Below are 24,229 nucleotides of genomic sequence, written 5' to 3' on the forward strand. Positions count from 1 at the left end.
TTTGTGCATGGGGTACAATGGAGCTAAAGGCCCCCTGGGGTAAAAGGCACTTTTGATTTTATTTTCTCCCAAAACACTAAACAGCGACAAAAACAGCCACAGTACTTTCCTTAACACCCGTTTGTCACTGTACACTGCAAAATTGTCCTGATCCATGAGATCATTGTGTGCAATGTCTAAAGTTTTATTTTGAGGTAATTTGATCTAATATTAAAGCATTTTTTAAAATGTTGCAAATTTATGTAGCTATTGAAAATCCCTGAAATGATCACATTTAATTTGAGACAAAATACTAATTTGTAATTTTCAGTTTTGTTCAAGGTCATTAAATCAAACGTTTTTTAAATAACTGTCCAATAAGTGAAAGTGGTATTTGGGGTAAAAAGCACCCCCTGTTGCAGGGGCTAAAGGCCCCCATTAAACACATTGGGGCGAATCGATCTGATCAGGAAAATGTTCAAAATGGGCTCACAATGACTGATCCAATCACAATGGATTTTAATTTGTTTGTAGAATACTTGAGATGTTATGAAATGCCAAATATGATTGAAATTAACCGAAAATGGTTAATCCTTTTCTGAAGTGGTTATTTTAAATAAGCATCATCTTAATTTGTTACTCAATAAAACATCTTGCTGTCTAAAATTTATTTGGCTAAGTTGACAAATTTTGCACTATAACTATTGTCCCTGTATTTACACAATATCACTATAACCCCCCTGGGGGCCTTTTAACCCAAATGTGGTGTAAAAGGCTTCCTCACAACTTAAAAAAAAAAAACATTTAATAATAATTTTAATCAAAACAACCTTCTGTTATTATTTATTTTCACAACAAATGATGTTGCTCCATCAATATTCAATAAAAAATCATAAATAAATAAATCTTAATATACTTTGTGACCAGAAAAAAAGTACATTTTCCAAAAGATGTGCCTTTAGCTCTGTTCCTTTTCATAAATGTTTTTTGATACCTAGTTGTAGCTGAGTTACACAATAGCATAACACAATAATCAAATGGATGATTATTCCAGTCTGGGTGTTCAAAGATATTTCTTTACATATGCACACACACACACACACACACACACACATGTTGGGTTTTCATGTTTTATGAGGACTCTCCATAGACATAATGGTCTTTATACTGTACAAACTATAGATTCTATCCCCTAACCCTAACTCTGCCCCTAAACCTAACCCTCACAGAAAACTTTCTGCATTTTTACATTTTCAAAAAACATAATTTAGTATGATATATAAGCTGTTTTCCTAATGGGGACTGACTGATTGTCCCCACAATGTCAAACATTTCAGGTTTTACTATCCTTGTGGGGACATTTGGACACACACACACACACACGTTGGGTTTTCATGTTTTATGAGGACTCTCCTTAGACATAATGGTTTTTATACTGTACAAACTTTATATTCTATCCCCTAACCCTAACTCTACCCCTAAACCTAACCCTCACAGAAAACATTCTGCATTTTTACATTTTCAAAAAACATAATTTAGTATGATATATAAGCTGTTTTCCTAATGGGGACCGAATGACTGTCCACACAAAATCAAAAATTTTAGGTTTAACTATCCTTGTGGGGACATTTGGTCCCCACAACGTAGGGAATACCTGGACACACACACACACACACACACACACACGTTGGGTTTTCATGTTTTATGAGGACTCTCCATAGACATAATGGTTTTTGTACTGTACAAACTTTATATTCTATCCCCTAACCCTAACTCTGCCCCTAAACCTAACCCTCACAGAAAACTTTCAGCATTTTTACATTTTCAAAAAACATCATTTAGTATGATATATAAGCTGTTTTCCTAATGGGACTGATTGTCCCCACAACATCAAAAATTTCAGGTTTTACTATCCATGTGGGGACATTTGGTCTCCACAACATAGAGAATACCTGGACACACACACACACACACACACACACACAGACAAATATTCAGACACAAAGGCCCTTTGTGTCTGTCTCATCAAGTGTTTAAGTCACTCAGCTGCCTTACGTTTTGATTCTGGTTTGCTACTGTACTTTAAATATCCAGTTAAGTCCACTTAAAAGGCTTCATAGTTTGGTCCCAACGCCGACGCTGCTTATCACAATGTAAACTAATGTGAACGTTAGTGCATTTTTCCCTTAGAAATCCTATATTTACTATGCATTATTACATTGACAAACAATGGGTTAATCCAAAAGCTAAAATTTTATATGGAGTTAGGATGAAATTGAGGTGCACTTCGAACTGTTCTGAAACCAGTGCAGACAGACAGCACACTGGAGGTTAAGTCATTCACTAAATAGGGAACAAGGGAGCATCCTATAGCTCTCCATGCATCTATAATCCGACCAAAAGTTCAGTTTCAGGCTGCAGATGATGTTTGGACCACTCAACATGTTTAGCTGACATGGGACTATGGTAATCAGTACATAGATTCAGAATTTATATAATATATATTATTTTATTTGAACATGGTTGGCAGTTATTGGATGATGTTGGCCTTCAGAATTAATTATGCTCATTTCTGATCTAATGTCTGTAACATCTCAAAAACATGAATAAACAACACTCCTGGAAACATAATAAACAATTTCACTTTCTATAGCTTGGTATTATTTAAAATTTCATAACTTAGTCCCGCTGTCCACATATGTGGACATACATTTTTAGGAAAACTATTTGCTCTAGAAAATATGCATATATACTGTACATATTTACATTTTTGGGGTTTAATGCGACCTGAGCATGTTTTCGTGAGATTCACCCGAATAGCATACTATTAAAATAAATTGTGTGTTTCTTACATCGGAAGTTAGTTTTGACTCAGTGCATTGCTGCATTTCTCACATACCACAGTTTTTATGTTGGCAAACTGCCTGTTTCACCTGCACTCCACTTAAAATCTAATGTACTCATGAAGAGAACAAATGTGCTTTGTACCTGCAGACTCATGTTCACACTTGTATGTTTGTGATGCATAGATTACACACACATGCTCCCACAGTAAATCCAAAGTGAAGCATCAACTGTGTATTTTACTCATGAGTGTTTCATCATACCATTTTTTTGGCTGATGCCACACCCACTAGCGACATGGCTTTAAGAAATGATAGGGTGCAGCAGGCAAACCTGAAGCATTGGTGAGACATGAAACAGGACTGTTTTCCAATGTCACAATATCTGTACTGTTCAAACCTGTGCTAAAATCCTCATCTGTCCTTGCTTGCTCATATCTACTGGCATCACAGTTGTTGTAACTCTCCCTCTGTCAGTTTCAGCTCAGTCTTCCTTTGATTACAATAAAATACAATGGTAGCATTATTATAATGCATGTACACTAAAACCCCCATTGTTTACAAACATTACAGCGCATTTGCCGTAAGTGGTGGCAGAAAGCGGGCAAACTGTTGTGTTAGATTTGACAGATTAGACAGCTAGCACTAGCAAGCTCCTCAAAATATATAACTAAAACATGATATAGAATAAAATTAGCCTTCAGGTTCAAAGCTAGCTTGGTATGAGTACACTATTGCTAGTAAAACAGCTAGTTATAATAATCGATTAAACAAAAGTACAACACAAAGCCATAAATACAGAAATATTCTTAGCTATGCTATTATTATAATGATATGAGTAAATAACATACCTATTATAATATGTTTGCTGAAAAGCCGAGAGTTGGCAATGATCTCCTCAGTCCAGTCAGCTGTAAAATATATTTTAAGGCTATCGGATTGCATGCTTTTTTTAAGTAAACGAACTTATTTGGCACAAATAAACAAATAAACTTAACGATAACTAGTTACAAGTAAACTTAACTCAACTATTATTAAAGTATCATTGATTTTATTTAATTTAATTATGCCTGGGATTTTGGTTAGCCATATGGCACATTCGGTTCTCCTCTGTACTTCTTAATGCACATAAATCTGCACTTTTGTAACAAACAATTGAGTAAAGAAGAAATTTGACAGGCTCCAACTTCACCAGAGGTAACACTAATCACCCTAATGGTGACAAAAATCATAACTACTGTATAAACCTGCTACAACAAAACAACAAAAATAGGCATATGAATTCAAACTATACAGTATACATTTTTAACTACAAATTATTATTTTTCTACATAAGTTCCCTTGTTTTGACAAAACATACATCATTTTTTCAATCGCAAAGGCTTATGGGTATTCCACACAGCCACAATTTTGTTTTTGATCATTTTGAGTTAGTAGTACTCGAAGCCAGCGGGTCCAAAGGGAGGCGCTATATCCTGAAAAAAGTTTACACTTTAATCGTTAAAGTCCCTGTATACATAAGTCAGGCACATGAGGTATCATTTGAAAGTTTATAATCTGAACTTTTTAGAGATAACAATCACTTCTGCATTTATATTGCATAAAATAACAAAATTAAGGCCTTAAAACATTCAGGTCAGAAATTAGTGCCCTCTAGAGGTAATGGGGAAAAAATATTTATGTGAAATTAAAAGTCTTTCATATAACACCTAAATGCGCAAGTCATATATCAAATGAAAGCTCTCATTTTCAGGAATGCGATTGTACAGTTAATTTTAAAGTTTATTATGTCCTAACACCACAGTTCGAAATATTTTTAAATGAATCACAAAGTGAAATATGATTTCTGTTAGTCATCAAGTTCAAATGTCTCTTTTTTTACTGCTGTAAGCCCCATGTAGCCAAAAACTTTATATCTGCATTTACCTTAGGCAGTTTTCTAAAAAGAAATTAGCCATTTTTTACCTGTCTGTAAGCTTGCTTGGCGTAATAATCCAATGTTATATCTTAGATGTCCAGAACAAAATATGCCATCTAGCACAAAAAGCTTGCTTAACAAATCATCAGAAAAATATGTTTCCGACTACTGATGATAAAATGTTATATATCATTGCAAAGGGGAGGATCTCAGCTTGTGACACTTAGATTGAGCTTCTAGTCCACTCAGAGGCCAAAAAAACAATGATGGTGATGCATGAACTGAAAATTAGATTGAATGTCTATGGACGAGTACATCTGTGAGGGCTAAAATGCGTTAGAGTGCCACCTACATTTCAGATCTGTATATTGTGATGGAATGTGATAGAGGAAAAAAAAATTCTAGTGCTTGCTGCCATGTAGTGAAATAAAATGAGACTTAGAGTGAAATAAAAAGTGCCACAGAGGGAACAGAACCAGAATTACATGTTTACAAAGTTAGTACCAACATGTTTTTTTTTTTTTTTTTTTTTTCAAAAATACTTTCTGTTTTTAATAAGATTATAAACACATGCAATATTATTTTTTAATAATTGGAGTCTTTTTTATTTGGTGGGTTTTCTGAAAAATGAGACCAATTTTTGGTAATTAGTCCATAGTATTTGTGAATGGTGAGCTTTTAAATTTGACTGTGAAAAATTGGGGGCAGCAGTTTAAATGTTTTTATTAATCACAACTTTAGGATTAAAAGAGAGTACGGTAACTTAATTAAAACTAGTAAAGATAGTAAAAAATTAAGCTTAAGTTGAGTAAACTATTTTTACAATATGAGATAACTATTAGTATTTACAGTGTTGACGGAATCCAATAAACATGAAGCCCTCGGATTTTGTCATTGTGATTTTGACAGCCAAACAGAGAAGCACGATATTTCATTTAGCTTAACCAGACAATTTAAAAGTAACGGCTAACTTTTTGAGTACTGTTGAGTCAGCTAGTTTGGTTTACTGTTCGCGCCGGTCTTTTTGCCACCACTTCTGACTGTGACGTAGGCGGAGACGTTGCCATATTATTGGTCTGAAGTGCACAACAGTGCCTGCCCACTTTTTCAGCCATCTTGGTTTCATGAGTATTTTTCTCATTCATTTGTTCCATTGGGATTTCATAAAACACTTCATAAAAGAGTTCTAAGCCATAAGCCAAACCAAAATTATTTATTTGAAGCATTAAAAAAAAAAAAAAAAAAGAAATGGTACAAGACTGTGTACTTAACGTCTTTAGTGAGGGAATGAACAAAAATTCCATAAAGCATTGCGAATGAAGCAATCAAATTAAAAATAATGGAAAAATATCAAACAATTGATTTAAAGTTGTTGATTGTAAGTATGGAAACAATATATTTTAATTTTGTTGTAAATATTTAGGTATATATTAATATATAAGTAGTTTAAGAGTGTAGGGGGACTGACTCGATTGCGTCATCCACAGTATGACATGGAAGTGAGAGGTCGCTGCTGAGCTCTTTAGGTGCGTTTTGCTGGCTGTGATTCTCAGAGCCATGTCATGGGCAGTGTAGTTCTTCATTAGAAATTCCACTATTAAACATGTTTTTTAGATTGCTAAGTTATTGTTAAAAATCAGTTCCCTTATGGAAAATCTGAATGGGATTTCTACATCTGGAACCAGACTGTTGTGCTCCACTGACCCAGATCTCACAAAGAATATCAGTTTTTCACAGAAATGATGAGGGTAAAGTAGCATAAAACTGCTGATTGGCCTCAAGGGGTCACTGTTTCCATGCTGTTGATTTAGTGCTGATAAAAAAAACTATTCATGAGCTTTACTAGCTCTACTATTTTTTTTTTTTTTTTTTAGCCTCAAAAATGTAAAAAATTTCAAACAAAATTCTCTAGAGAAAACCTGACCACATAATGTTTGATAGGGCATGCAGGAATGATCATAAGGAGAAAACACAAGAAAACAAGCAAACAAACCAGGAATACAAAAAAGAAAATGCATAAGAAGACCATTAACTTAAACATGTAATACTGAAAAATAATCTTTATTAATTGTGAATGTGTAAGTTTAACAAGGGGGCAAGTTTTTTCACTAAACAGTCGAAAAAGTCAAGTTCCTACATTCAGTCGCATTGTTTTTGGCACTGATAAGGCTAACTGCATTTTAAATGCTGACAGCAGAGGTACCATGGTACTTTTGAGAGTCCATGTGTTTTCTGTGGTTACTGACTAGCTACTTCAAAAAGACCCTAGATTGCTAAAAGGAAGACTAGGTTTCTGCTGAGGGAGACATAGGAAGGCATTGTCTATGTTCAGACTTTAAAGATGAGCGTCTGCCTGCTGATGATCTTGTTATCTCACGCTGTGGGTAAAGGTAAAAAGGGTCATTTTGAAATTGTTTTTTTTTTTTTTCTAATTAAATATTCTAGTCCCTAATAATTGAATAAAACCAGCACTACTGTATGATCCTATGCTAAAAAGGATCACGTTTAATTAAAGGTACTAATGTGTTTCCATATTTACCATTACCATTAAGATTGTTCTACTAGAATATTGATGGACTATAATTCTGTATTTACAAATGTTTTTCCATTTTTGCAGTTACAAATATGAATATGATTATTCACTGCAATAAACAGTTGATAAGGAGCCACAATAGGAAAGAATTCACAAGTATTTGCACAATAACATAAAAATGAATTTTTCTCATGTAGGGACAATGCCATTCATAGTGACTCAGTGGCCAACAGTGGCTGAGGTGATGGCTGGAGAAGATGTCATTTTAAAGTGTAACATTGTGGAGTTGTACTCGCCGTGTTCCACAGTGGTTTGGCTGAGACTCATTCCTGAGAATGCAACTATCAGTCTCACAGACAGAGTTCAAATTGATCTGCATCACTCGTCCACCAAATGGACCAATATTTGCACTGCAGTTATCACCAGTTCAACAGTGCAGGACTCTGGTATGTATTACTGTGCAACTGTGCGGGGCCGCTTTGCTCATTTTGGCAATGGATCAAGAGTCATTGTGAAAGGTGAGAATAAAAAAGAATAGATGTGCAATTTCTCTATATTTTGAATTAATACATTATTTTGTTTCTAGAAATGTGCATAAACAGAAGTCACAAGTTCAGTTGGATGAAATCTGTCATTTGTAGCTAGGTCAACTTAGGATACTGCAGGAGCCAGGGGGTTTCAAAGTGCTTTTTCTTTCCTAAAAAATAAATAAATAAAAAAAGAAGGAAAAAGAAAGCATCGTAAGCCTAAGTAGATCGTAGAATCGATCTTACAATTCATCTTAGTTCTGTGTCCCGTTTCCCAAAGCCATCGTAACTTAAGTAGTACTTGAAATTACCCGTAGATCTATGAGTGCTCTGGTTTAGCCTAATCGAAAAGCCCTAAGAATGCAGGACTCAGTCTGTCGTAAGGCGACAGACTTCTTCAGTCACCTGCAGGGCAATCCCGAAATGATCCGTTATACAATTTCAATACCTATAGCTACACTTTATGCTGAGACTTTAAATCAGGATGCATGTTTATATATTTTTATTTTAACCGACAAGGCTAATAATAATAATAATAATAAATAAATGCATAAAATAGATAGTCTATATAAATGAATGAATAGATTAATGAATTAGTAAACAAATACAATTAATTGTGTGGAGGAGTTGGTAACAACAATGTGGTGGCATGATTGTTGCAGACAACTGTATATATTTCAATTAGAGAGAGAGAGAGAAAGAAAAAAAGGCAATGACTTGCCGTGCATAAGAATCGTCCATATATTGGCTCATCATCCTTGTCTCTTCTTCTTCTCTGACACCAAAGGGCACGCTCGCCTGCATCACGTGTTGTGTAGCACCACACAGGGCCGGGCCGGGCTGTGAGGGCACACGCCCGGCCCTGAATCGGGCTAATGAGCCGGGAGGGGGATAAAGACGAGCCGGAGGCGGCAGTTCGAGAGAGAGAGAGAGAGAGAGAGAGAGCCACATGCAGCCACTGTGTGTGCACGTCTATGTGTTTTATGTTGTTTTAAGTTGAGTTTATGTCATTAAAGTTTATAGTGACTGTTCTGCCGGTTCCTGCCTCCTCCTTGCCCATCCCTTAACCGTTACATATGTAGTTAATTTGGTTAAATATTTAAGAAAATATCTTTTAATATTTCCAGCAAGGTAAATTAAAAATGTTTACAAAGCTATGCACAATGAGGAGCAGCACTATATGGTCACATTTCAGCACTTCACATACAGACAGTGACTCTCTTCAGTAGCACTTAAAGCGCGTCCCCACGTGTTCATGTTAAGTGCAGGTTTGGGAAACGCATGTAAAAAATAACAGAAGTTCATAAAGTCACTCTTAGAAAATGCTCATAACCGCTAAGATCAATTCTTATTACGAAACAAGGTCATATTTAACCCCAAATCAATATGAAAAAAATAAATAAAAATTATATTTTGCGCAAAGACAATGAAGCCTACATTTAGGACCATTAAGACTTTACATTGTAAATTTTTTTCAGGACACTTTTTACCCCCCAATACTTATCACGGCAACACGTCCGGACGTTTTACTTTTACTCTTCCCATTGTTTTTTGTTGACCCTTTTTTTTCTTGACAAATCTTGCAGTATATCTTCAAACAGACTGAATTTCTATGATCTTTAGTATTTCTTTCTATAATCCAAATGTTTTCCCTAATCTATTTTCAGAACACACTGTGTTTCCTTTTATCGAGATTCTTTCACCACTGATCCAGAGCAGTCATTTAGTTCCACTTCAGTGTGTTGTGACCAGGGTCGAGTCTTCTCAAGTGCACATGTTCTGGGTTATAGAAGGGAGGAAAGAGAAAGCACAGTCCATGTGGATACACAGGCATGACGGTGCCATACCGCTCACCAGGAGCCAAATCCTGCTAACTGCTGAGGAGTGGGAAAGGGAGGTACGGTGTGATTGCATGGTGGAGTTTGCAGGACAGCGTTACATCAAGACACTTCAGCGACATGGTGAAGTACAACATTAAAATATAATAGGTTTTGCTCTTGTTTTTTGATGATTTTCTAAAGTTCATCTTTCGTAGCCCCTGTTAAATATCCCTAAATTTGCTATGTCATATTTTCTCTCTCTGCAGATACATCAAACTTGTGTCATGCTGTAAAATACATATATATATCTCTCTGCTTCATTTTTGGTCTCTTGCTTGTGATAATAGTGGCTGCCTACAAACAGAGCTGAAAAACTCATCCGATGTATTGTGCATGAAAAAACTAGTTTCAAAAATCTGTCATCTATATTTAGCTTTGATCAATAACTTGGCTTTTTTTGGTAATTCACTTTGTATTGCTGTACATAGGAGAAAAGATGAGAGCACTTAAGTGTATTTACTGATATTTTTAGACATTCTATATTTGAAATGTTAATTAATATAAAAGACTTCTATTTGTTTGCAAACAGTGATTATTCCACATTAACATTTTGCATTTGCAAGAAACTGAATCAAAAGGTCACCAATTACCTGCTTGCTTATATTCAAATAAAATATATCCAAATGCATTGTTTGATACACTTCTTTATTTAACCCTTAAATGCATGGTGGGAATTTCACCAAACACTCTTACATATTCAGGTCTTTAGAGACCCGGCATGTAAATCTTTAAAAAATGGATCTACAAGATGCCCAGATAGTGTAAAAATTACAAAATTATAGAATAAAATATATTTTGATATATTTAATGTTTAATCTTTCATATATAAAAGAGGTAAAGCAACAAATCAGGACAAATCTAGAACATTACTTTCACACTGAAATGAGATGCAACTGGCTGTAAAACACATATTGAACTACACATAAGATACACATAATTTTTCTCAGGCCCTTATTGAGTCTAAATCGATGCACAACATACATCATTTTAGTTGTACACTTAAATGACAATATCCATATCATACTGTTCATGTGTTGTAATTGCAATAGTTTACTTCCACATTGCTTCTTCATCAGATAGCAATGTCGAACGTAAATCAAGTTAATCACTGAAACAACAGCACCACCTTGAGTAAGAAATAGCATTTATCAAATTTGTACACACATTTGGGATACAATGAATTCACCATTGTTGCACAGAAAATCAACATGATATAGTATTTACTTGTGTGAAAATAGTACTTAATGTTCATGTAATAAACAAAGAAATACAGTTGTGGCCAAAACTATTGGCACCCTTGGTAAATATGAGCAAAGAAGGCTGTGAAAAATGTGTCTTTATTGTTTATCCTTTTGATCTTTCATTCAAAATATTCACAAAAATATTTTTTTTCCATCCTCTAATGGATATCAAACAATTGCAAACACAGCACAAGTTTTATCAAAAAACTCAAATTTTCTCAAATATATGTGTGACACAATTATTGGCACCCATCCTGGAAGATTCAACCACAGCCCAATTTAAACTTTCTGGCTAAGGTTTTGTCAGGTTTTGATTTTTTTATCTGTTGGTATTTGATAGAGTCCATGATGCCATGTATCCGAACAAGATGTCCTTGACCTCTGGCATAAAAAAAGCAACATTAAAGATCCACCACCATATTTAACCGTGGGCATGGGATACTTTTCCATATGGCTACCTCTCTATGTGCGCTAAACCCATCTCTGGTGTTTACTGCCAAAAAGCTCTATTTTTGTTTCATCTGACCATAGAACCCGGTCCCATTTGAAGTTCCAGTAATGTCTCGCAAACTGAAGCCTCTTGAGTTTGTTGTTGGATAAGAGAAGAGGCTTTTTTCTCGAAACTCTCCTAAACAACTTGTTGTGATGTAGGTGACATCTGATTGTAGTTTTGGAGACTTTCTGAACCCAAGACCCAAATAATTTCTGAAATTCCCCAGCTGTGATCCTTGGAGAATTTTTGGCCATTCTAACCATCCTCCTCACTGTGCTTGGAGACACGCGTCCTCTTCCAGGCCGATTCTTAACATCTCCAGTTGATTGGAACTTCTTAATTATTGCCCTGATGGTGGAAATGGGTATTTTCAATGCTTTAGTTATTTTCTTATAGCCACTTCCCATTTTCTGAAACTCAACAACCTTTTGCCGCACATCATATCTATATTCTTTGGTCTTACCCATTCTGATGGATGACTAAGGAAATTTTGCCTGTGTGTTACCTCATATTTATATCCATGTGAAAAAGGAAGTCATGGCTGAACAATTTCATGTTCCTTGTCACCCAGGTGTATTAAAAATGTAAAATATGAATGGGAATATACTTCAGACATATTTTACTCATTATTATTTCTAGGGGTGCCAATAATTGTGTCAAACATGTTTTGGAGAAAAATATTTATTTAATTATGAGATTTTTCCCCACTTTCAATTAGTTTACTTCAATTAAAGGTTATATTTTTGTGAATATTTTGAATGAAAGATCAAAAGGATAAACAATAAAAACACTTTTACTATACCTAGGGTATTTAATAACCTTATAGGTACAGATGAGGTACAGGGTGTGGAATAAGGTCCCGGGTCACTAAAATCCCAAGGTATATGTTTAAGGATTAAACTGTATTAGTGCACTCTAAGAATGTCAAATACTATTGTCAAATAATATATGAAAAACTATTCATTTATTTGAAAATCAGTTACAATCAATTACCTTGTCCAGTTAGATAATGTGATAATGTTTCTTATGAGACAGTCTGTTATTTGTGGCAGATTCACAGACAGGATGTGAGGTTTTTGTGTTATTGTTTCAGTGTCCTCTTTTCTGTGTGGTTGCATACACCAAAATGGTGCTGTGGACCTTACCTTATATTGGTTAATGTCCATACACTGCTTTGTCAGTGGAAAATTTAAACCCCCGATGTCTTCGGTGGAAGAGCAGAACTGCTGATTTTGAGAAAATGAATTAGGACAGAGGCATTTGCACCTGCTTTGTGCTTTTGTAGAACAGATTCATGTGTTTAGTAATATTAAAATATCTTATGATGTTAAATACATGAGAATTATCATATTGTCATGTATGTTTTAGCTTCATTCATCTTTTCCCAGAATTTGTTCTGTTCTCATGTAAAATATTTCTTTCAGGTCTATCTCATGGTGCCCCTTTGAAAATGGCCATACTGCACATTTACTCCGAAAAGTATTTGGACACTTAATACATTCTTAAAGATATGATTGGCATTAGAAGAAATATAAAATGATCTAAAATATTAAATGATTCTTCAATATATGAAACCGTTAATAATGAAATATATACTCTATCATGAACCAAATTTTATACCAGCGGCTGAGGTGGATCAGAACAGGCATAATCAGGACAGACAGGAAACGGTGGGTGATTCATAACACACAGCACATTTCTCTGAGTTGTTTTGGCCTGTGAAGTCTGCAGACAGTATGTATGTACTCTTTTGGCTTGTCCTGCACTGTGTAATATCTCCAGAAGGTAAGCTTTAGTTTCTCATTGACATGATGTATTGTAGATGGAACAACAACATGGCATCATGACAACTGTACTGATTTATTTCATTCTGTATAAAATTTAAATAGCAGCTTGAATCTTTAGGCAGATTCACACTGATTGGGCTTCATTTCAACTACTGGACACAAACAACTGTTTTTAATCAATTAAAGGCTATATAAAAATAATGTTTAGATGATAAAATGGTGACACTTTGCAATAAGGTTCCATTTGTTAACAGTTAGTTAGTTAGTTAGTTAATGCATTAGATATCATGAACTAACAATGAACAATATATATTTTTGCACCATTTATGAATCTTTGTTAATGTTTGTTATAGTGAATTAAAATACAATTCTTCATTGTTAGTTCATGTTAGTTCAAAGTGCTTTAACTAATATTAACTTATACAACTTTTGATTTTAAAAATGTGTTACTATATGTTGAAATTAACATTAACCAAGAATAATAAATGCTGTAAAAGTATTCTTCATTGTTAGTTCATGTTAACTAATGTTAACAAATGGAACCTTATTGTAAAGTGTTACCACTGGAATTTAAAAGACAATCTCAATTTAATCCTCAATGGTGCACGCCCCTGGCCAGTAATGTAACAGAAATGAGATTGCTTTATTTTTCAAATGATCATTTTTTGGTCTAAATTCCTTCACAGTGATGGCTGGTACAGTTTATCAGTTTCCCCCATCAGTGCAAGTGAGATCGGGTGACACGGTGACCATGCACTGCCAGCTGAATGAGGTACAGTCATTTTGTCACACACTGGCCTGGGTGAGAGTTCACCCAGAGAGTGGAATAATATTCATTCTGCAGGACTCAGCCATCCCAATTCAGATCACAGATCAGGCGACGAGCACGGTATGTCAGGCTTCTATCTATAATGCAGTGGTACAAGACTCTGGGACATATTACTGCATCGCTACAGACCGTGAGCAAATGTACATCGGGAATGGCACAACTGTAACAGTACAAGGTATTATACTGTAACTTACACCAGTTTCTGCAGTGATGTACTACTATAATGTACTATAGATATTTTATGATGATGAGTCCTATTTTCACCTCATGTTTTTAATATACGGGACACTATACAGGAGACTGGGGCAAGTAAGATGTAACACCAGCTATTTTTCAGTTACTATAAGGTTTTGAGTGAAAAGTCCAATTTCATTAACACTTGTTTTCTCTAGCAGTGGTGTTGTATGTTTGTTTGAAACATCAAGCTCAAAACATTGGGATAACTTTTGTGAATCCTATCCTCCAAACTAAAATTCCAATCATTTTTGTGATATCTTTTGGGTAAACATGTGAATTAAAATACAATCACACTGGCACACATTATGGCAAGGTCCAACTATATACTGAAGGTTTAGCTAAATGGTTGAACTTTGTTCTCAGTAGAAGGGTCTTTTTCATAAATGTCAGGCCAGGACAGATTTTTATTGGGGCAAGCTGTCACACACATTGAATGTACAATATGTTTATTTTATGCACCTTTTACTTTTTGTTGTTGTTCGTGGTTCATAGTGTTTTACTGTTTAACTTGAACTGTTTAAAAGTTTAACCCCTTTTGGGGCAAGTTGTCACAAAAGCTCAACATTTGCTTAACGTGTTAAAATGTATCTTTTTTCCTGGTCAATTTCGGTGGAAATGTTGAAATCTTTTATTATTATTATTATTATCATTATTATTTTTATTATTATTATTGCAAAGCCTTTAGCTCTTAATTGCATACCTTGGGTCTTTAGTGACCCGGAACCTCATTCCACCCCCTTTACCTCATCCATTTTTTTGGAGTTATGCCCCCACCTCCTCAATATTCCTCAAACTTTCTTTCATGAATAGTGTGGGATGGGATATCTATTGCTGTGTTTATTACATAACAAATGAGTGCTATTTATAAAAATGGCTACTGTCTCATGTCGATTTCCTGCTCAACAATGGTGAATTATCAGCATGTACACATACAGTACTGTACAGCACACATTATACCTGCTATTTGTTACTCAAGATAGCAATGCTGTTGATTGACTTGATTTACATTTGTCTGCTAATTGATGAAAAAGCAATGTGGAAGTAAACTATAGGAAGAACAAGACATGAACAGTATGATTTGGCTGTTGTCATTTAGGTATACTTCTGTAATTCTGTAAATTGTAGTCTATTTAGACTCAATAAGTGCCTGAGAAAATACATCTATGTAGATTATGTGTTATGTATAGCTCTATATGTGTTTGACAGCCAGTTACATCTCATAAAATTTCAGTGTGAAAGTAATGAATCCCGTTCTATCATTTGTTGCATCATCTCTTTGATAAGTGAAAAATACAACAGCAAACTGTCTTGAAAATGCTTTGAAAACTTTACAGTATCTGGACATTTTGGATTGTGATAGATATGCGTGTGTAATAATGATTGGCAAAACACCCATGAATTTAAGGGTTAATGTAAATTATAAGAAATAAGCCTTAGTTAGGCTTATTATAAAAAAATAAGCCTAACATACAAATATTCACTGGAGTAAAAACTGAACTAGCCCTGATGTAACCTATAATCCCTATGCTGTTTTGTCTCAAATTTATAAGAAGAGTTATGAGTGTTTCTTTCTTTTTTTTTTTTTTCTTTTTTTTGCCAAATTAAAAAACGCATTTATGTTTGCTGTTCTTCTTTGCAGCTGTCAGCACAGTGTCTGAACCATCTATTGAAGTCATGGCATTTGCCAGCAGCAACAAACACGACTCCACAATCACTCTTCAGTGTACGATTCGGGGATTTGCTCCTTCACAGGTCTATGTGTACTGGCTCATAGGTAGCAAAAAGGAGAGTGGACAAACAGGATTTTTCTGGGAGGAAAACAGAGAAAACTCCTCTGTGATAACTCACATTCATTTTGCAGTATCAGATGAGGAGTGGAGGAGAGTAGGAGAGAGTACCTGTGTTGTAAAATTTGCTGGATACATGTTCAACAAAACTCTACATTATTATGGTAAATTACTTTCCAAAGTCTATACTCATCACACTATCAAATGAAATGTTCCATTATCTTTCAAAAATTAGGTTCAATGTGATATCTCAGCAGATCTTATTCTAAAATCAGAATGTTGAAATTATGCTTAGCACTACTGTACATTTTTTTGTTTTTACAAAAAAAAGTTTTTATTTTGCTTTTCTCAGAGCTCTTCTATTTTATTTTTCCCTCAGATATCCAGGACACTTGTTATACTGTCGTGAAAACAACAAGAATTTGGGGACTTGTAACATCTCTCCTTTTTTTCATGACCTCACTTATATTAGCTGAATGCTAGTAACCCACAGACTTTTATTCTTTGACCATTTGACCTGAAAACATGCTGTAGATAAGCTACTTACAGTATATCTTTACTTGGGACAACAAAAAGCTGTGATCAAGCTGTGAAATTCTTATAATACTTTAATTAATGGGGTTCATGAACGACTAGTAAGTAATTTACAAATGCATTATAAGTTACTGATATGCCATTTTTACCTCACATGTTATAAATGCTTAAGAACACTTTTTCAACACTTGTAACCTATGAAAATTGACCTTAATGTAAAGTGAACCCATACACTAACTCTATTAGGAACACTATGTTCCTAATAAAGTGCCCGACGTGGTCTTCTGCTGTTGTAGCCCATCCACCTCAAGGTTCGACATGTGCATTTTGAGATGTTATTCTGCTTACTACAACTGTACAGAGTGGTTAACTGAGTTACTGTAGCCTTTTTTTTTTTTTTTCAGCTCAAATCAGTCTGGCCATTCTCTGTTGACCTCTCTCTTCAACAAGGCATTTCCATTTGCAGAACTGCCCCTCACTGGATGTTTTTTTGTTTTTGGCACCATTCTGAGTAAACTCTAGAGACTGTTGTGTGTGAAAATCCCAGGAGATCAGCAGTTACAGAAATACTCAAACCAGCCCATCTAGCACCAACAATCATGCCACACTCCAAATCACTGAGACTAAGACTAGACAAGTTAGGACACCACTCGAAGTAGCACAGTTCTTTTGACATCAATGTGAAAAGGAAAGTGACAACACAAGTGAGTCTAGAGATTACAGTAATGAATATAAACACAAAGCGGATGTAACAAAATTACATAATCCTGCCTTTTAATTTGACTATAATAATCTATTTTTGCTGTATTGTCACAAAAATCATGAATTAGGGCATTTTTATATAAGTATGTTTAAATGCTCACTATTTGGCAAGTAATGCATGAAAGTTGCCCTTTTTATTCTTGCTGTTATAACTGTATATCGATTCATAATGCATTTATAAAGGACTTATTAGTCATTAATAAGATGCTTTATCGGTGGTCTTCGGGCGCTACATTAAGCAACTCCTGAGGAATTGCATTATCTAACTGACTTGGACTTTAACTTGTGACAACTTTCCATGAAATGCTGGCTGTGTTTTTTTACAAATTGCTTAATGTCACACAGATAAATAAATAAGTCATTAATAAACAGCTTTATAAACCCCTCAAAAGGTGACATTAATGTAAACTGTTACCGAAATTCCTACTCCACGGAGACAAATAATCTGCAAACAGTCCAAGGTTTATTATCACAGTTATTACAAATCCTAAGTAACAAAAACAGGCAAATTCTAAAACCCCAAAATGTGGGAAGTGCAAAGACTACTACTACTGTACTACTACTACTACTACAAGAAATGAGCCCTCATGTGGTGAACTCGAAGAACTGACAAAAAATGGTTGAGATAGTGTTGAGATGCCACACACTTGTTCCATACTGAATACAAATGCTAAGTACAAGTACATCTATGTGCTAGCCTTTATTCACAAAAGTTTCAGTATACCTTATAATTGAACAAAAACAACCTGAACAATAAAGCAATCATATACTGTAATTAAATGGCACACGTCACAGCTAATAGGTCAAACATCTCAACACAGATAAAGATTGAAGACTGATAAGTCTGCAATTCTGTTCCCATTTTCCACCATACTACATCCACAATACTGATAAATCCATCCATGTCTTCAGTCTTCTGTGCTATGGCTTTTTGAATTACTTCAGATGCAGATGACATTCTGAAGTGTAGACTTCTTTAAATCTTTAAATAATAAATGTTGAATAAAGTAATTTTTAATGTCGATGGAATCACTTTCTTTATTATGCGAAACACAAAAGGAGATATTTTGAACAATTTCGTGATTGTGGATTTCCATGCAATAGCAGTTTACAGTGATTCATTTCAAAGCTTATAAAAGGACCAAAAAGTATCATAAAGGATGTCCATGTGACTCGTGCATCCTATTCCAAGTCTTCTGAAGGAATACAATAGGTTTGGTGAGAAATAAATAGAAATGTTTCATAAATAAGTCATTTTTCAGTGAAAATCTTTTGCACATTCATGAGTCCTCTGAGATATTCTTTTCACAGCGGCACGCGTGAAAATCAAATAAAAAATACTGTTTCAGTAGCATTCAGCTATTATAAACACGTACTAGAAGCATTTCAAGGAATGAATATCGAAAGCTAATGAAATTTTAGGTTTTCGTGAATACTGAATATTACACCAGTGAGACCTGAAAACCTGCTTTTGTTAAGCAAAAACATTTCTTATATGGGACCAAGCGTAGGCATAATCAAAAAATAATATTGATCATTTATGTAATATATTTTAGATCCAAGCATAGGAACAATTCTTATAATAGTTTATTGTTTGGTGTCTGATTCCTTCTAGTGCAAAAACAGCCTGACAAGAAATGACTGACAGTTACAAAACATGCTCATCACAGTTCATCACTATTCAAATTATTGCTGACAAACACAATTGGACTTTGGCAAACATGTCCCAATACCGTCCACACCAAGATATGCCTGGGACTTTATCACTGTCACACATGTTGGTTACTGTGCAATCTAAACACAAATTTTCTTACACTTTCAGAAACGTTAAGGTTTTACAAATTCAATGTAAACATCAAACTGAATAATTAACAATAAAAATAAATCACAATTATCTGTATAATTATAGATCTGTCTCTGTATTATTATTAGACTCTAATGTGTTGCTTACCACTGCAGACAAACTTTCAGTCAGTGTGCTTTGTTTACCTGTTAAAGTGTAAATAAAATATGTTGAGTGAGTTCTATAATAAAAGGAGAGAGTTATACAGTTTAATTATTTATTAGAGTTAAAACAAGTTATTACATATACTGGCAGATTTAGTGCACAGGCTATACGCACAGACAGTTACGGTGGAATTGTCATATTACAATAGTTCAGAAAATCTTTCCAAGTATGCCTGAAACAAAAATGCTTTATAGTTTAGTACTGTTGCTTCTGATTTCAATAATGAATTATAGAATCATGGGGCTGTTTTGGGGGTAAATTTGGGGCATATGTTGAAATACTGACCCTTTAGATGATTTTGGCATGTGCAACTCTGAAAAATGAAATGGAGAAAATTAACTGTATGATTGCATAGATTGCAAAAAAAAAAAAAAAAAAAAAAAAAAAAAAAAAAAAGCACTCCACAATGTCACATCCCATCTAGACAATTTCAGGGCGTTTTCACCAGTTTAAGATTTCAGTGTGTCTGTTATTGTCTATTCCTTCCATTTGGAAATTTTTGAGAATTAACCACTTTTACATCACATTACCTCCTGAAAAACAGGCATATTATAAATATTAACTAAGCTATTTGTAAAAAAAAAAAAAAAAAAAAAGGATAGGACACTGCAGTAAAACATGTACACATGCAAAGCTTATTCTGTGTAATGTCTAATTCCTATTGTCAGGCTTTTTCAAGTATTTAGAATTTGCTCACCTTGGTATAAACAAACAGAAATGGCCACAATCAAGAATACTGCTCCACAGCACCATACAGAAGCCAGATTCATTTTTAATTAGATCCTGAAATATTTCCACATGATCAGAGTTTAAACTAATAAGAATGGGGAATGCTACTTCAGAATTGAAAAGAAGAATAGGCCTAACATGCAACATTTTCCCATTTATTTCTCAGAAACTTGTGCCATTCACATATCCTCTCGGACAAGACTTTTGGAGAAGTTCTCGCCATTATATTTAACAATGCACTGAATTTCATCATCTCTAGTCCACTCTTCAGCAGGAACAGAAAGATGAGCACGTGTGAATTCTGTGGCTAAATCAGTGGCGTTTGTCCAGGCTAACTCGGTCCATTCTGTGTGCTCTTTCTGACCAATCATCCAGAACACCCGGACCTGAGATGGGACAACTCCGGTCACAACACACTGCAGTGGGATGGGTGATATGTAAGTTTCTTGTGGTGAGTATAGGATGGATAGCTCTGGTGGGATAGATATTTGATCTATAAACCGAGGAAAATTCACAAAAGAGTAACAGAGTTACTTCATCGAGTGAAAATTTTATACATTTTGGTATATAACCCTAACCATGAGAAAAAGTATTGATAAAATGCCACTTCAAATTTACCTGTAACGATCACATTGGTTCCATTGCCATTGTTGCCATTGTTGGCTAATGCAATAGTATAAGCCCGAATCTTTCAGAGTTGCCTCTTTATAGTTAAAATGCAAGTTTTATCATTGGGTCAAGGTTTACTCTTAGACTTGCTAAACCTTGAAGGCATGATTTCACCTGTCTTGAGATCAGGGTTGGAAGGGTTACTTTTGAAATGTATTCCACTACAGATTACAGAATACATACTGTAAAATGTAATTTGTAACGTATTGTGTTAGATTACACAAGGTCAGTAACGTATTCTAAATACTTTGGATTACTTCTTCAGCACTGGTAGATTTTTTCACTTGTTCTGACTATAAAAACTCTGCCAGTACAGTAAGACAAAATACACATGTTAAAAATACATTCTCTGAAAAACCAAAACATCTTATGCAGTGTTGTTTCTAAAACAAGATAAATCAAATTGATCTTGTTTTAAGGATTATTAGATATTTTTTACAGGAAAACAATACAAAAATTAATATCAAGAATATGGTTTGTGCTCTAATATCAAAGGTCTTATTAGAAAAAAAGAAATTATGATCCAACGTGAATTTTCTTAATAAAAAAATATGATCGTTCCTGGTAACATGCATGTAAAATGGCTAGAAATAGCATTTTAGCTTAGCGTAAAGCTGACAATTTACACAAGGTTTATTTCTATTTCTTCTGCTCCAAACTTACTTCAAACGTACTTTTCTGTCTGCTCGTATGAATGTAACACATCATAAGAATGTGTTGAGATTCACCTTGTACAAAGTAGCTGTGTTATAGCAGTACATAACTGTCTGGTCAAATACACATCTTAATTCATTGGGGTCACCAACTGAGATGGATGTGAACCCCGGTGACTGAGTCATGATGAACGAGAGTGTAGCTGTAGTCAAGAGAATAAACATGTTTTAAAACAAAGAACAAATCTACATATACTAAAAATGGTATTGAGATATTGTTCATTAAAAGACACGTTTTATTACTTATATGGACTACTTTTTTTACATTTTTGTAGCCTATATAGTAAGTCTGATGATTAAATATCAACTTAAAATGAGTTGAGTGAGAAGAGTTTCATAAGAGTATCTTAACTGAAAACAAAGGCAAAAGACTTACTGTGTAAAGCAGGAATGCAAAAACATAACAGCATCCAAAAGCACTGCAAGGTACCCATCTCTGCTTCAAATAGTCTGATGCACCACTTTTGGGGTTTTTAAAGAAATAATAATAATCTTAATGTCAAAAGATAACCAGTGCTTGAGTGCTTGATAACCAGTGCTTGACTGAAAATGGCCAGCAAGGAAAGAAATAAATCTCTTGCAGCTTTGAAGTGGGTGGACCTTCTTTGCTTAGAGAAACATAAAGTAGCACTTATAAACTGCTTACATATAATTTGGTGTTTCTGGTTAAATTGTTCATGGTTTTATATTGTCTTAATATGACCACTCTTCTATCTGCAAATTGACTGTTCGATGCTTTTTTACGTTCACATTACAGTGTCTTGACCTTGGAAAAACCCTTTCAGTGACCATCACAATATTACCATCACTAATAGAAAAGACTAAAGACTTGAGACTTGATTTAAACTTGGTCTTAAAAGAGACTTGACTTGGACTCTGAGTCATAGGTTTGTAAATACTGTATCTCTGCTCTTAATAGTTTCGTTCACGTGTTCTTTTGCCCATATAAACTTATTTGGCTTGCTGTCCACGGCGGAGGGGCTCGAGGAAGCAGCTTCAACTCGAGCTCTAAATTTTAATTGGGACTATTAATAGGAGATGATTACATGTGGCAAGATGCCTAGGGTAAAGGTGGAGTTGGGGTGGTGGAGGGATGCTGGAAACAGCTGAGACCAAAGAGAGGTAAGCAGCTGCTTATATACTCTGGCTGTTAATTAAAAGATTAGATGGACTCGTTCCTCCCGAACTTACATTTAGCAACTTCTTTTAGTGTGGCTTTCTCTGTGTTGCACATGCAGATAGGTCAATGCAAACTGAGCAGGTGTTCAGTTTTGTTGGTTAACTCTGTTTGACAATCTGCTGTGGATGCAGAAGCTTGTTTTGGTCTAACCACACGGGAGTGAGTTGAAAAGAGCAGCATGGTGAGAAAATAAGGCCAATGCTCAATGCCCACACCTTCGCTTACAAACCGACATCAATTCTCCACCCTGTGCTTACAATTCAGAAAGAGGCGCAGTTTCGTATTTACGGGGGTGTATGCATTGCAATATCAACATTGGCGCCCTGAGTGTTTCACTAAAATCAAGTGGTTTGAACCGAGTTTAATTCAGATTGGAAATACACACAATGTGTAATTAGAAATACATTATTAAATACATAGGATTAAGTTTTCTTAATAGCATGTATTCTTTTGTAAATATTTAATTTTAACACTGAAATTGGAGGGGGGTTTTTGTGTGTGTGTGTGTCCGTTGATTTGATGTCCACCCCATTATGACATGATGCTTTGACCTCTAATTGGAGATCTTCGTTATAAAATTATGTCACACTTTGAAGGCGTCATCAGCCATTCAGCAAAATAATGTTGGAGTTATTTGAAGTGTGTAACTTTTCTGCTTTATTTCTGTTTTTCTTTATTTGGTATGATAGTCATACAGTATGTGGTCAAGCATAACTTGTCCACCATGTTATGGAAAGAAAGGGGAAATTAGAGTAATTTTAAAATTGTATGTATTTATGTTAACAGAAATAAAATCATGACTAAAAGTTGACAAATATTTTAGCTGGATACCTTTCACAGACCATGTAGCAGCTAATTTTACCCACTGACCCTATTACTTTCTACCCTGACCAGCTAACATAACCAAATGGACCTCTGAATTGTTAAGTCATTTAGCTTGACTTGTATGATTTATAAAATCTTTAACATGTTCATTTAATGATGGAACACAAAGATACCTATAAAAGTATATTTCATTTTTTAAAAGTCGAAAAGTCACTGAATTGTAAGAACGACCCCAATATTGCATACTACAAAGGAGGATCTGAACTGCAGCCAATGCGATATTCACAATTTTGCAATTCATCAACAATTCATCAGTTGTCATTAGCATAGTTTCCATTATATTCAAATATGTATTTAAACATATGTGCTCTCTAATTTTATGAACAACATACCATAGCACCCTTAAAATGATTCTTTAGGTTCTGTAGGAATGACAAAGGAGACATTTTGTTACTTCACTCGCAAAAGGTAATGTCAGTGGAGTTGTTGCAAATGGACATTGAAAGCAGGTGTGCCGTTGTGTTTCAGGAGACTCTCATCTCTAACATCCTGTTATGTCTCTGTATGCACCACTTTCGGTTTAACTGCACAGCACTCAAAAGGAAAGTTGAAAGGCTGCAGCAAGATGGCCATATGCTTTCTCGTTGGCATGCACTGTGGTTTTTCAACCCTTCACAAAATAGGTATATGCATATGTACACAATCTCAAATTGAAATTATGTCTTATGTCATATTTTTTTAAGTGTTACATACAG

General features: G+C 34.8%; 2 protein-coding genes and 1 long non-coding RNA gene across 6 annotated transcripts; 2 read left to right on the top strand and 1 right to left on the bottom strand.

The window, feature by feature from the left end:
- Positions 1 to 7,012: 7,012 nt before the first annotated feature.
- LOC127425268 (uncharacterized) lies at positions 7,013 to 10,284 on the top strand. 2 transcript variants are annotated; one of them, XM_051671016.1, is made up of 4 exons: positions 7,013 to 7,130; positions 7,471 to 7,791; positions 9,468 to 9,766; positions 9,887 to 10,284. In XM_051671016.1, exons 1-4 carry the CDS (start codon positions 7,082 to 7,084, stop codon positions 9,911 to 9,913), a joined length of 696 nt encoding a protein of 231 aa, XP_051526976.1. In that variant the 5' UTR covers positions 7,013 to 7,081; the 3' UTR covers positions 9,914 to 10,284. The 2 variants fall into 2 exon arrangements, with proteins under 2 accessions (XP_051526976.1, XP_051526975.1); XM_051671015.1 differs by having other exon boundaries at positions 9,468 to 9,761.
- Positions 10,285 to 13,133: 2,849 nt separating this feature from the next.
- Positions 13,134 to 19,604, top strand: LOC127425371 (Ig heavy chain Mem5). 2 transcript variants are annotated; one of them, XR_007894609.1, is made up of 5 exons: positions 13,134 to 13,199; positions 13,888 to 14,205; positions 15,907 to 16,218; positions 16,434 to 16,899; positions 16,993 to 19,604. XR_007894609.1 is itself a non-coding variant. In XM_051671301.1 (4 exons), exons 1-4 carry the CDS (start codon positions 13,151 to 13,153, stop codon positions 16,535 to 16,537), a joined length of 783 nt encoding a protein of 260 aa, XP_051527261.1. In that variant the 5' UTR covers positions 13,134 to 13,150; the 3' UTR covers positions 16,538 to 19,604. The 2 variants fall into 2 exon arrangements, 1 of the variants encoding a protein (XP_051527261.1); XM_051671301.1 differs by having other exon boundaries at positions 16,434 to 19,604.
- A 331-nt stretch (positions 19,605 to 19,935) lies between these two features.
- Positions 19,936 to 22,017, bottom strand: LOC127425372 (uncharacterized). Of its 2 annotated transcripts, XR_007894611.1 has the most exons (3): positions 21,846 to 22,017; positions 20,706 to 21,612; positions 19,936 to 20,580 (listed from the first exon to the last, which is right to left on the bottom strand). It is a non-coding gene; the product is annotated as an uncharacterized LOC127425372 (long non-coding RNA). The 2 variants fall into 2 exon arrangements; XR_007894610.1 differs by having other exon boundaries at positions 19,936 to 21,612.
- Positions 22,018 to 24,229: the final 2,212 nt, after the last annotated feature.

This window comes from Myxocyprinus asiaticus, chromosome 34 (assembly GCF_019703515.2).
Source record: "Myxocyprinus asiaticus isolate MX2 ecotype Aquarium Trade chromosome 34, UBuf_Myxa_2, whole genome shotgun sequence".
In the NCBI taxonomy this organism is placed as follows: Eukaryota; Metazoa; Chordata; class Actinopteri; order Cypriniformes; family Catostomidae; genus Myxocyprinus; species Myxocyprinus asiaticus.